Below are 15122 nucleotides of genomic sequence, written 5' to 3'. Positions count from 1 at the left end.
CTAAGAAACAACTTAGAATACCTGTTTCACTGGGAGCAGAATTAGAGTCAGCTAATCCACTTACTGCATTCACATCAAATCCACTTTGGCCAGATGGACCCCTACCAATGTCATTTTGATTTGAAGCAGTGCCACCAAATTCAATACCACCAGAGATACCATTGGCAAAACCACTTGCTGAACGGGTTTTCTCTACCACACAAAAATACAATCATTATCAGAGAAAAGTTGCATTCATTCATAATGTACAACAAATTAATCTATATACATTACTTGAACTAGGCCTTCATTATAGGTTCAAAAATATCCCTCCCCTCTATACAACTTTCCATATATAATTCCACAAAGTGTAATCAGGGGTATGCGTGACAACCAATTTACCATGAGGTTTGAGAATTCCATAAGAAAACTGAAGCATTGAGGCCATTTAAGAAAATCTCACTGTGTTCTGTAGAACATGAGCAAACAATTAACACCTCGGTATTGTAAACAAGAGCAAATATATCTGCATTAACTTATAGGTCATACTGAATTTGTCAGTCCCAAGACAGGTGACTGGACAGACAGGAAACTTCTACCTTTCCTGAAATATTTCAACTGCACCCTTGCACCCAAAGCTGTTTCTCCCTTTTCAGTTATCATCACTCGGACTCAAATTTCAATATAAATATTGAAGTTATTTTCCTCATTGGATCTCTTTCTTTTCTGGTTGTTTGTTTGTTTGTTTGTTTGTTTACAGGTATGAACTATAGAGATTTCAGGGGCTAGGAAAGTAAAGTAAAAGTTGGCCAATTGGGAGAAGTATGTAGAAGCAGAGAGAACATGTCTCATCTATAGAAAGTTAATTTTTTCTCAAACAAAACAAAATTGCAGTCTATAAAATGTTTAGAAACTCTGTTTTATAGTATTATTCAGACAAGTGAGTACGTAATTTAAAGAGAGAATCATGGTATTGAAAATAAACTGTGGTTGGAGACCAAACCATGTGTAGTGAAACCTTACACTAAATTTGGGTCCCAGAAGTATCTTAATTAATTTAAACAATATAAAAATGATTTATAATTATAATAATAGCACCAAGTAGAAAAGTAGCATAAGAAAATTAAACCTATCAGGAAAAAAATGTAACTTAATATAAACATCTTGGCCAAAATTCTCTAAAGACAGAATTCATCAGTCTCATTGGCCCTGAAATTAGTTTTTTTATATTCTCCACTATTAATATTAAGGCATGTGCTGCAAATAATACAAAAGGTTGTCCTAAATGAAAAAAAGCACTTGTTTCCTAGGTAAGCATTTTTCTCTAACAGTACCTGCTGGAGTGTCTTTTAACACTAAACTATCAGTATCTCGATGTTTTCTCCACCAATCTTCAGCCCTTTCGCGAGCATTAAATCCAAGGTCAAGGAGTGAACCAACAAGAGATTTCTTTCTTCTGTTTGGGTCAGCAAAGTTCAAATTACTGAACAAAAAGCCACCTAATGTGAATAACAGAAGATCATGTTTGAAAACTGTATTGCTAGCACAAGAAGGTGATTTGATTGTGACGCTTTGAAAGCCATATGTTTTTTCCTCATTTTTCTGGCAGTCCTTGGAGTTACATACACTGCTTATTGACTTCATTGCCATAACCATATCTTTTTGTCATGGTTCTAAGACTTCAACAAAGAGAGATAAATAGAGCTGTGAAGATTTCACTGTTGTGTGCTAGACATTCTTCTCACAGACAGGGCAGACACCTCTCCAGCTGTTTTCCTAGCCATTGCTAGGCCCCGAGTTCCAGTGTCCCACCTTCCCCCATCAAAATTGTCTATTTTGTTGAAACCACGCTGTCCTTGGCTTAGTAACAGCTGGTAAAGTTAAGATACATACCTAATTCTCTTTTCTGTTTTTCTGCAAAGAAAAAAAGGTGAAAGTATTTATTTATAAATTATAGCGTTCACTTCCTTCAGGTATCAACTTAAATGCCATCTCAATGAGGTATACTCTGACAATTTAAAGTTGCCACCCCCATTCTAACGCTCCCAATTATCATTGTATTACTTTAATTTATTCCAGAGATTTTATCACCTTGTAATATACCGTGTTTACTACTTATGTTTATTACTTATTGACTGTCTCCTTCATCTAGATTTTAAGCTCTATGAACTCAAGGTTTTTTGCCTGTTTTCATCACTAAGGTATCCCAGGTGTCTAGATTCTGAATCTTAATATCTAAATATCTTAGTTTGATGCCAAAGCAGAGAGAAATAAGGCAGCATTCAGTCGTGGGAAACCTATAGGCTTTTGAATCAAACCCATCTGGACTCCCAGACCTGCCATCAGAATGGCCTTTGACAATGTCTCTCTTAGACTCAAGCAAGAGGGGTTCCTACTTGGAACCACTCAAGTCTCACTCTGACCTTCTTCATGCCATGGTTCTCCTTGGAGGGCAAAGAATAAAGGCAGAGGGGTCAGGAACACCTGGTGGCTTAGTCAGCTAAGCGACCAACTCTGGCTCAGGTCATGATCTCATGCCTCATGAGTTCAAACCCCGCATTGGGCTCTCTGCTGTCAGTGCAGAGCCCGCTTCAGTTCCTGACTCCCTCTCTCCCTGCCTCTCCCCAGCTCACGCTTTCTCTCTCAAAAATAAATTTAAAAAAACAAAAGGGGGACAAAAGAGCAGAGGGGTCAAGATACACCAACCCAGAGCCTGTGCCCTCCTCCGTCCCTCACTGTAGACCCTACTAAGTCCCCAGAGCCCTATAGTCCCAAGCCTGTTCTCAGGATCTTCATAAGCATCCTTCCCAAGACCATTCCCCTAAGGTGAGACCACACTGCAGTGACAAGAACCTCTAGGCCTGGGGGGAATGATCAGGGAGTGCCTGTTTGCAGAAGAAATAGATTGTGCTGAAACATGCAGGCAAAGGTATCTCTCTGTGTAGGACAAAGCCAGAAATGGAAAGAGCAGGGAGATGGACACATTGGCAAGGCCACTACCCACTTGGCTCCTGCATGGAATCCAGTGATCTGAAAACTCTGCAATTATAATCAGGCCTTCTAAGTGGTGACAAAGTTCTAAGTGGTGACTAAGTTTTGTCAAGTTGGAAGAAAAAAAAAAACATTTTATTTTAAATTTTGTTCCTTTATTTATGCATGTGCTATTCTTGCTCCTAGCTATGCCCCTGGATACATTTAATACTTATGAAACAAAGTTTCTTTGTCTGTTAAATGGAGACTACATAATAAATGATAATAAGTACTCAATATGGAGCTAGGGTGCCTGGGTCAGTTAAGCACCCAACTTTGGTTCAGTTGGCTCTGGTCATGATCTCACGGTTTGTGGGTTCGAGCCCCACATGGGGCTCTCTGCTGACAGCTCAGAGCTTGGAACCTGCTTCAGATTCTGTGTCTCCCTCTCTCTCTCTGGCCTCCCCCACTCAGGCTCTGTCTCTCTCTCTCTCAAAAATAAACTTGTAAAAAAAAAATAAGTACTCGATAGAGACCGTATCTTTTAATGTATTTTATTCTACTCAACAAACATCACATCAAACTCATGTAGAATTTTTATTTAATTTATTAAATCATGATAAATATTCACTATACTTATACCTCTCCTGAGTTCAACCCCATAGGTATATTAGATCTTTCATTTTATTAAACCAATGTTTCCACTGAACTTATTCATTCTATTGTTGAAATGAATGGCTTGGTATCTTAGCCAGTGGGCCATGTTTGTTTCTACTAACTTATTTGTCCCTTTTTTATATACAAAACTTACTCAGAAATACATTGTCATAGGGGTGACTAGCAGTAACGGTTAGTGTGTGTTTTGTATGTACCACATCTTAGACATGTAACAGTACCTTCTGTATCTTATCTCTTTAATCCTCACAGCCTCCTGTAAGGGTGATACTATTATCATTTCCTCACTTGTAGATGAGAAAACTGATATTTAAGAGGTTTCATGACTTGTCTAAGATCACAAGGTAAAATCTGCCAAGAAATCCTTTTTTCTTATGCAAACTGTATAATGCCATTACCCCATTTAAAGATAGATTGCTTATACAATGCTTAAAGATAAATAAAATGTTTACCTCATAGCTCAAAGATAGGTACAATTTATTCATTTATATTGCATACATTTTGCACAAATTTTTGGAAGAGTTAACTTACACTTCAGACCACAACATGAAATAGAAAAAAGAAATAGATATAATTCTGTTCCTCTACCTTCATTCTATGGAGAAAAACTGCTGGATGACAGAGGTGAATATGGATGAACTACAGAGAAGGGGAGATTTTTTTTTAATTTTTTTTTAACATTTATTTTTGAGACAGAGAGAGACAGAGAATGAACAGGGAAGAGGCGGAGAGAGAGGGAGACACAGAATCTGAAACAGGCTCCAGGCTCTGAGGTGTCGGCACAGAGCCCGACGCGGGGCTCGAACTCACGGACCATAAGATCATGACCTGAGCCGAAGTCGGACGCTTAACCGCCCAAGCCACCCAGGCCCCCCAAGAAGGGGAGATTTTTAAAAGGAATGGCAACAAACAAGTTACATTGTCTGAAACCAGTAAAATCTAAAAATATCAAAAAACAAAGTCCTATACTGCCTTATGGATACTTTTCTCAAATATGTGAATCTTTGTCTCATTAAGGAATAAAGACTGTGGGGGATAACATTGCTCTGGAGTTTGACCGGTTTTATGTTGGTTGGTAGAGTGGCTGGTTGAAGCATCTTTGCTTGGCATTTTTATTCATCCAATGCAGCTCTAGCCTCAAAGATCCTCAAGTCCCTCCCAAATAATACCCAGACTTGCAATGTTCCCTGAAAGACACAGGAAAAAACTCAATTGCTAATAATTTCAGAAGATTCTCAGAGAAGTATAGAATTCCAAGTTCTCCCTCTCTTCATTCAAACTTCTTGAATAAGGACTTTCAGAAGAATGCTCAAGACTATTCTAATTAACATTCAGATTTTGTACGCTTGGAAGTAGATAAACTCTTGTTCTATCATTATAGTGAAACCTAATGAACCGTCCATAGTTACGATGAGGTGATTTTGAGGTCTCTGAGACAACTGACCTGCTACTTATTCTCAGTTTGCCTTTACCTCAAAGAACACATTTTCCAATTGCATTTTATTGTATTTAGGTTGTAGAAAGACACAGAGATCTAAAATATCACATAATAAAAACATATAAAAGTAATCTTGGGCTATTTTGATTGGTATATATGTTAGACCAGAATCAAATTCAATCTATATTGACATTAGCAAAAATCCTTTTGTTCGATTTAAGAAAAAAACATAAATGCAGTCTTGATTTGTTGCAGCCAATTTTTCATATTGGTGGATAGGGAAACAAAATAATGGGTAATATTCAATGTTATTCAATGTTCTGAAGGAATCTGTAGTACCACTAATAGGACTAGGATCAATTTTAATTAAAACAATTCACTAAGAAATTAATCCTGTAATACAAAGTACTTATTTAAGGAAAGTAAATCCTTAAATCTAGATCCACATTTCACTTACGGGTTTAAAAATTTTCTATTTTAAATGTCACCACCTTTATGAGATTAATTATTAAAATATCTGGCCCAGATTCTATAAAAACACACTAGAGTATGTTTGTTTGTAACAAGGAATATTTCATTTTAAATGTTTTAGTGTTTTTTTCAGAGGAGATCTATCTTCCCTCGAAATAAAAGCAGTCACTTTATTGTTGTTTAGTATAAACAGTATAAGGGAAAAAAAGCAATTTACCTGATGTGCTTTCAGGTATTTTTCCATCTGGAGAAAAAAAAGGAGAATTGCTGTCATTAGTAGTTTCTCTGACAGATTTGCCAACAGAAAGTGAATTTTGATTACAGCCATTTCTTGTCCTTGGGAAGTGTTCCCACAGATATTCTCACTGAATTCAATACTCAGGCATGAATATAGTAATTATCCATTGACCCTGGTGTATTTACACCCCTCCAGAACACCCCCATAAAGGGCAAAGTCTCCACTGGTCCCCCAGCCGGTTTAAAATACAGCCTAGATGGAGGAATCAGAGCATAGCAAAAACAAACAAACAAACAAACAAAAAAAAAAAACAATAATTCTGGGATGGCTGAAAAGGTGTAAAGCATTAATTACTATTCTGTTGTGAAAGTCAGAAGTTTTAGTTAAGAGATTTTTTCAAAAATACTCGATATAACTAACCAGTTAATTTGAATAAAATTCTACAATTTCTATTGCACCACTGAATATAAAAGTCATGTACATGCTACTTACAAATGATTTCTTATCATCAAGGTGAATTTTCTTCATATTTAAGTAAATGGCATGCAAATTTGCAAGCTTGTCAAGTTATAGTATAACTGAGTCAAAAACTCACAATAAGAGTGAGTATAATGAATGACAATTTACATAGAAGTACACATATTATGTTATATTTAAAGATAAACCTATTTTCATCATATACATAAAAGCACTGGTTTCCCAGAGATTTTTTTCAAAAATTATGTGAAATAAAACATTTAACAATGGTGGAGTGCTTGGGTGGCTCAGTTGGTTAAGCATTGGACTTCAGCTCGGGTCATGATCTCACGGTTCATGGGTTCAAGCCCTGCAGTGGGCATCTGCTGTCAGCACGGAGCTTGCTTCAGATCCTCTGTCTCCCTCTTTCTCTGCCCCTCCCCTGCTCATTCTCTCTCTCTGTCTCTGTCTCTCTCAAATATAAAAAAAAATTTAACAATGGCAATAGAATTTTGCATAAATTCACATTCAAGAAACCTCAAAAAAAAAACACATTTTTTGTATAACATTTTAATTTTGGTACTTAATGGATTGTAGATTTTTTTTATGTTTCTCCATGCTCTATAATCTTCAAAAATTTCCTAAAACCAAACTGCCTACATCATTCAAACAAGATAGACTTGCAGAAATTGGACTGTCCTAGAAAATCCAGGACTTATGGTCAGCAAACCTATGCCAGAAACAAAGGCATAAATTAAGTCAAACCAGAAACAGAGCCAGTTATAAGATAAAGAGTTTCCCACATGTTCTGATAAATTGTTGCCAAAACCAAGTTGTATGTAATTACACATACAACTACATATACACATATTTAGCCAAAGGCTATGAAGAAATGGTCTGGAGATACTTAATATAAATCCTTTGAAAGAAAATTGTACAATAACATTCTCCATATAAGTTAAATACCTGGAAAATTCTAATTATTTAAAATGTAGTTTGTAGTCCAAAAGTCATTCCCAAATCCTCTTGCAATAAATAGAGGTGTTACAAAACCCATGCATGAACTTTACCCATCAGAAAGAAATCCCATGGGCCCCACTCAGCACACTTTCTCTTAAAACAGATGCAAGACTAATGAGCTTGGGGTGCCTGAGCGGCTCAGGACTCTTGATTTTGATGCAGGTCATGATCTCACCATTCTTGGGAACAGCCCCACATCAGGTCCACACTGACAGTGCAGCACCTGCTTGAGATTCTTTCTCCCCCTCTCTGCCCCTCTCCTGCTCGTGTTCTGTCTCTCTCTCAAAATAAATAAATAAACATTAAAAAAAAAAAAGACTAATGAGCTTGAATCAACGGTATTATCATCCCAACAGACTGAAAGCAAGGAATAAAAATTGGAACTGGGCATAAAAAACAGACATCATAACCCTATCAAGACACAGAATTAATGGGGTGCCTGGGTGTCGCAATCGGTTAAGCATCAGACTTCAGTTCAGGGTATGGTCTAATGGCTTGTGGGTTCAAGCCTCATGTGGGGCTCTGTGCTGACAGCTCAGATCCTGGAGCCTGCTTCAGATTCTGTGTCTCCCTCTTTTTCTGCCCCTCCCTTGGTCTCTCTCTCTCTCTCTCTAAGATAAATAAACATTTAAAAAAAAAGATAGAGAGTTAAATGTTCAATAGAAATGAGAAGACAGAAAGGCAAACCAAAAGCATATACTTAGAAACCATCTTTAGGGTAGGGCCCAACTATCTTCCACACAGCATTAGATCCGAAGGGCATCACTGCATGATATATAATGTGATAATTGGCATTCACTTTTATGTCTCCCCAAAAAGATAGGCTGTGTTCAGAAGTTCCTTGTATTCTTGGGTAAAAAGATAGAGTATCTGCAGTTCATTTCTGAAATTTTACTTTGCAAAAAGTTGGTTATTTTCATATGGAAAATTCTTGTATGCAGAATGAACACTATAAACATTCCCAAATTATATTTCTAATTCAAAACAAGTATGATCTAATTACCTGTTTCATTACAGCTACTGTTCTCAGTATTGTGAATACCCAACAAAAATCATAGACCAAAATCCTATCCGTGAGGAGTTTACAATCATGTGAGATAAATGAGTAAGGAGTCATAGTATTTCATTCCCAAATCAAGTTTATACAAAACACATTGATTTCTGATTTCTATGATGGCAAGAATGTAAACTGGTTCATCTATTAGAGTAAATGGTATGGAGGTTTTCAAAAAATAAAAATACAATGACCATACGACCCAGAAATTCCACTTCTGGGTAAATATCCAAAAGGAAATGAAATCACTATCTCAAGGAAGTATCGACACTGCCATGTTAATTCCAACATCATTGATAATAGCCAACAACCTAAGTGTCCATCGACAGACAAATGGCTAAAGAAAGTGTTGCATATATACACATGGAATACTATTCAACCATAATAAAAGAAAATTCTGCCATTTGGGACAACATGGATGGACCTTAAGACATTATGCTAAGGGAAAAAGTCAGACAAAGAAAGACAAATACTGTATAATCTCATTTGTATGTGGAATCTAAAAACATTGAACTCACAGAAACAAAGTAAAATGGTGTCTTCCAGGGATTGGGGGTTGGGACAAATGGGGTGATGTTTATCAAAGGGTGCAAACTTCTAGTTCTAAGATGAATAGGTTCTGGGGATCTAATTAATAGCTCTTTAACTGTAGTTAGTAATACTGTATTGTATACTTGACAGTTGCTAAGAGAGTAGATCTTAAAAATTCTCACCACACATATGGTAAGGGTGTTGAATAACTGTATTGTGGTAATCATTTTACAATGTACACATGTATCAAATCATGTTGTATATCTTAAACTTATGAAGTGTTATATTTCAATTGTATCTCAATAAACCTGTAAAAAAAAATCCCTATGTTCCAAAAGAAGCAGGCTCAGAATACACCTTGATGTCTCAAAGTAAAGATAAATTTCTGGAAGATACAGACCTGATTCTTGTCTGTAAAATAGGGCTTCTCCATCTATTAAAAAAAGAAGAAGAAAAAGTATTAATAATTAGGTCATTTTATACTTCTCCATACCATATTTTTTATAAGAAAATAATATTCTTCTTGTTTCCATTATTTTAAGTTCAATCCAAGCAATCTACTTTTTATATCTGAAAATTATTATTTTTCAGCATTAATTTATTATTTTGGAGCTTTCTTATGTAAATGTAGGTAATTTATTTACCTATCAACATACTTAAAAATCTAAGTTTTCAATGTCAACTCACTGGAAAAACATATGGCCAAATAAATTAAAACCACAAATTTATATTAGTCAGTATTTTATATCTTTTTCACATTATCAAAGCCTTTTACTGCTGTTAATCTGAAGTATATTTTCTGATTGAAATTTCACCTGATTTGATTTTGCCCTAAATATTTCTGGTTAGTGTCTTCACAAGCAGTGAACTGGACAAAAGACGAAAAAAAAAAAAAAAAGAAAAGGAGAAAAGAACAAGAAAGAAAAAGTAATTATATAGATTTTACTCTACTGAGAAAACAGGATAATGCAGGAAAAATAATACTCGGTCAGGGTGCCTGTGTGGCTCAGTGAGTTAAACATCCAACCCTTGATTTCAGCTTCGGTCATGATCTCACAGTTCATGGGTTCAAGCCCAACATCTGGTTCTGTACTGACAGCACAGAGCCTGCTTGGGATTCTCTGTTTCCGTCTTTCTCTGCCTCTCCCCTGCTTGCACTCTCTCACTCTCTTTCTCAAAAATAAATAAATAGGGGCGCCTGGGTGGTTCAGTTGGTTGAGTCTCCGACTTTTGATTTCCATTCAGGTCATGATCTCATGGTTCCTGAGTTCAAGCCCCATGTCAAGTCCTGCATTGGGCTCTGTGCTGGCGTTGGGAGACTGCTTGGGATTCTCTCTCTCTCTCTCTCTCTCTCTCTCTCAATCTCTCTGTCCGTCTCCTTCTGCTCCTCCCCACATTCTCACTGTCTCTTGCTCTCTCTCAAAATAAGTAAACTTAAAAAATATAAAAACAAATAAACATTAAAAAATAATACTTGATTATACATATCTATTTCATGTCAGTTCTATATTTCATATCACTAAAGTTTTTTTCCACTTAGCCAGGGTACTGTTTTATTTTGTTTTGTTTTGTTTTTTCCTTTTCTTAGTAGAGTTATGGTTAAACAATGTAATTTTTTCTTTTGATTGAACACATAATGCCTCCCAAATATCTGCCTTTACCAACTTCCGCTCCTGAAGCCTTTACCATTCTATAATGTAAAGAAAATAAAGGGAGTCTGTTTGGACTATGGAGCTGATTGACTAAGGAACAAAAATTCATTTCAACTAAGGCACCTGGAATTTCTGCAGAACGTTTCCCAGGTATGTTTCTTACATCTCAACATGGCTTTATTAATACATATAATCTCTTGTTTTTGTTTAAAAAAAAAAAACAACAACAACAACCAGAGTGCCTGGGTGGCTCATGAGATTGAGCCCCAGGACAGGCTTTGCACTGACAGTGCAGAGCCTGCTTGGGATTCTCTTTCCCTTCCTTTCTACAACCTTCCCCACTCACGCACATGCTCGCTCTCTCTTTCAAAATAAATAAATAAACATTAAAAAAAAATCACCAATCTATGGAAATCCTATTTAAGTACTTGTAATCATTCTTTTTTTTTTTTTTTTTTTTTAACGTTTATTTATTTTTGGGACAGAGAGAGACAGAGCATGAACGGGGGAGGGGCAGAGAGAGAGGGAGACACAGAATCAGAAACAGGCTCCAGGCTCCGAGCCATCAGCCCAGAGCCTGATGCGGGGCTCGAACTCACGGACCGCGAGATCGTGACCTGGCTGAAGTCGGACGCCTAACCGACTGCGCCACCCAGGCGCCCCGTATTTGTAATCATTCTTAAAGCCACCATAGATATTTAAGAATTTATTTTAGAAATTCTTTCCAATTCTCCGGTGAACTTAATATACTTCACTAAATACTTTTAAAACATTTTTTGTGATACAATATCATTTAATAAATGCTTTGAAAATAATGTGTTTTGTGCATTGTTATTTAAGAAATAAACACATTTATGCAAAGTAGAAGCAAAGAATATAACAAACTGCTATATAAGATTATGAAAGTCACCATTACTTGAATAGTCATTTTCTAATGGTCCATCAGATGATTTCCCAGGTAGTTGGATTAAGGATAAAAATATTTTCTCTTAATCACAACAAATAATCATAGTCCTCCACATTCTAGCTTCTCATAGAAAAGTAAATAGTACTCTACTCGCAAATTTAAAAAATAGGTTTTAAATTTAGATACAGAATGAATTTTCTCCCTTTTACCGAACTTTTTTCCTTATGTTCAGATCTTGTTGCTTTTCTTCTCTGTTTATAAATAGAAATAAAGAGCAAGAAATACATTTGTTTCTAAAGATTTTTTTCCATTTTGCTCAATTTTTAATTAACAAAATTAATGATGTCCTACTTTTCAATTAATTTTAGAAATTAATTAACTGACTTTGTGAAATATCCAGAAAAGTTGTTAGTTTAAGAAATATTTTCCCTACAAAAAAAAATTTTGTGACAAACCAGCCTTTTAATTGGTGATTTGTAAAAGTTGCAATTACCTGTGTGGGTCTTTAGTCTAAATGCGGATTTTAAGTTCAAGATAGAGTCGTCAAAAGATAAACTGTGATAAGATAAATACCAAAAGTAATACCATGTGCATCTAGAGTAACCTATTCATTAATATTTCCTTAAAATAAACTCATTAAGCCTGAGTAGGATGAAAATCTAGTTTTCTTATTATCCTACTATCCTTACCATTATCCTACTGAGGTAAAGGAAAATTTTATGATAGAGAAAAAGTTTGACACTAAACATTTAAGCAAATGTATAAATGGGTCTATCAAATTTGAAATGATTATTTAAATTAGTCCCTTACCTTTGCAGAAGACGCAAAGGGCCACAACCAAATACAAAAAAATCAACTTCATGGTGGTGATTTGGGACCTAGAAATGGGGACCAGTCATCGTGAAGAACCAAATCTGTAAGGGACCCTGTAACCCTAGGTTTTATACCCACTATTACCTCTGTCTCTCGTCATGGGCTAGGTGTGGTAAAGTTAGTGATGATAGAGCAAAGATAAATATAATAGCATGCCAACGATGAAATCCGTTTCAAGTCAGTTTAGTGTCTTCTTTCTGTGACATCTTCTATATTGGATCAGGTCCAGCTCATGACAAACCCAGACCATGCCTTCTTGCAACCCTTGTGCAAACAGCAAAGGCAGGAACAAAAAGCTCTAGGATTAAAAACCAAATATGCCAATGGTATACGTTTGTCTGTACCCTATTAATCATTGTAAAAGTCTTAATACCTCAAGAAACTCAAATAGTGTGATTCAATATTGTAATATTATCTCTCCGTTAACAACAAAATGTATTTTAAACATTAACCTACCTTGAAACAAAGAACTCTTTGCCTACCAATATATTATTAGGTATTTCCTTGCAGAAATATATAATTATCACATAGGTATAAGTATAGGAGTAGATATACTAAGACATACAATGCACTACTATTACTGTAATGCTTTATTACTCACAAGGACACATGATATTCCAATGATCTACATTTTTACCATGACCTTTATCATAAAGTATATAAATAACTAGAAGACATGAAAATGAGAACAAAAGAAAAAGAATGTTATAGAACAAAAATAAAATTAAATAGAAAATACCACCCATGAATTATACATGTAGATATTCTAGGGTAGGAGGAGGAAGTTCAAGTCATGGTCTTGAGGTCTAGTCCATGCTGAGCAGGGTAGAGATGACTGACCATCAAAGGTGGACCTGAAACATAGAAGGGCCAACTCCATAGCTTTGATGATGTCTCTGTTTCTCATCTGCTCTCAATCACCGTCAAGGAACGGTTTCAGTACATTTGTGGGGAACATAGCATAATGTATAAACTTGTCAAATTACTAAGTTGTAAACATGAAACTAATGTAACATTGTGTGTCCACTATCCTCAAATAAAATTAAAAAAAGAAAAGGATTTCAGTAGCCAAAGGGAAAACAATTCTCAGTTAATCTCTCCAGAAAAGCAGAAAAATCCCAGGAAAAGGGGAAAACTATGGATAAGCATCCCTTTCCTTCCCCTTTATCCACTCATTCTCAACTAACCTGAAGGAAATAAATGAGCCCTGCATTCTCAGGGGGCTTTACCAATATAGAGTGAATGCTTTTATTCATGTGTTTCCTGTCCTCATCAAATCTTAGTCTACTAAGTGATCCCTTAAGTCATTTTGAAACAGGACAGAATTCAACAGGTTTAAATATTTTAAATGCGTTCTCCTGTTTAAGGTAATGCATTTACTGAAGGCCATGCATTTTTTAATCTGACATCAGTGCAGTATCAGAGTTTTCTTCATGGGGCAGGGATTTGAGGGTGGGCAAACAATAGACATAGGAGTGCTGTGGAGAGGACGCACTCCAAGAACAGAAGAGAAGGTAACAGGTTGGAGGGGCTAAAGACCGACTTCGCTGACTTTGTCCAAACCCCAGCTCTGACCGTTTAAATACTCTGCAGATAAAGACTGTGTATTGAAGATTTTTCTCCAACACAGAAAAAAAAAGCATAGTTAAGGGGCAACGTTTCCCTTTTGACATTTATGTATTTGTTGTTTAATCATACATGACTGCATTGTGAAGGAGATTTGGTCTTAGAGAGCCCATTTCTCAGATTATCATTATAACATTATTATTCTGCTATGTGTCAACAGTGGCCTACATAGACCAGAAGGGAATAAACTTACTTTGAGACTTTGGGGTAACTAAGAATACATGCAAGATGGGAACTTTTCCATAAACAGAGTTCAGCTGAAATGCTATGGAAGCTCGAAGGAAGGTGGCATTCTTTTAGCTTCTGAGAATCAGGGAAAATTCCATGGAGAGGGTAGTCTAAGGACTGAACTTGAGAAAAGTAGATAAAACCTGGACATGCAGAATCACGGAGGATTCCAAGTGGAACATGCATTATGAAAAAGTCAAATGCAATTTCAAGCATTCTAATGTCTTGTCACCCACTTCTCTTTCTAGGTCACTCATTCTAGTAGTGTGATTCCAAGAATCTGCTGGTTCTCCTGGGGCCTACAATCCATTGATCCTGCTTCATTGCATTTATCCTCACTCCTCGCAACAATTCAAGTACCCTCATACTTGGCTTACATTCTACAGGGAGTTATTATCATCATTCCCTTGCATGTGCTCTTAATTCCGTTGAATCCCCCCACCCCACCCCACCCTGTGCTTGCTTTCTTGGCAAAACCCCAACCATGGTTTAAATTAAACTCATTTCCTTTCCCTACCTAAACCATGCAGATGAACATGACAGTACAAAAATATAGTCATGCTAATTGTCTCTCTTAAATCTATTACCCCAAATGGGCCCTTAAGATAGTCAGGCACTTATATTTTCTAGTCTATTTGCTTTCACACTCTTCGTATTTTCTCTTCCCTTCTCTAATATCCAATGCCTCCTTTCCATCCTCCCTCTCAGTTAATGACTCTACTTCCAATTTTACTGAGCAAATATAAGCCATCAAAGGAGAAACTCTATAAACTCCCATCCCCAAGTATATCCATCTACTGGTGTCTGGACCCTGTTCTGCCTGCCTTCTCGTTCATACACAAGAAGTCTCTGTGCCAGCATGGAAGGTCAATGCTCCCATTTGCACACTGGATTCCCTCCAAAAACATTAATGCCAGTAATTTGTTCACCTCTGTCCACATCACTAAGGCTTCTTTTCTCTTTTGGATTAATTCCAACAGTATAAATACTTGCTGTTATTTGTT

The 15122-nt window shown here is 36.3% G+C and overlaps 1 protein-coding gene across 1 annotated transcript in view; it reads right to left on the bottom strand.

Moving 5' to 3' along the window:
- Positions 1-15122, bottom strand: part of MUC19 (mucin 19, oligomeric) — a 140413-nt gene that overhangs the window by 112436 nt on the left and 12855 nt on the right. The window contains exons 3-4 of the mRNA XM_032593777.1: positions 1314-1478; positions 22-192 (exon numbers count right to left, since the gene is read on the bottom strand). Coding sequence (XP_032449668.1) covers positions 22-192; positions 1314-1478 — 336 coding nt within the window. The remainder of the gene's footprint in view (positions 1-21; positions 193-1313; positions 1479-15122) is intronic.

The sequence above is a fragment of the Lynx canadensis genome, chromosome B4 (assembly GCF_007474595.2).
Source record: "Lynx canadensis isolate LIC74 chromosome B4, mLynCan4.pri.v2, whole genome shotgun sequence".
NCBI lineage: Eukaryota > Metazoa > Chordata > Mammalia > Carnivora > Felidae > Lynx > Lynx canadensis.
Note: the sequence above shows the minus strand (reverse complement) of the source record. Positions and strands in the feature narration are given on the sequence as shown.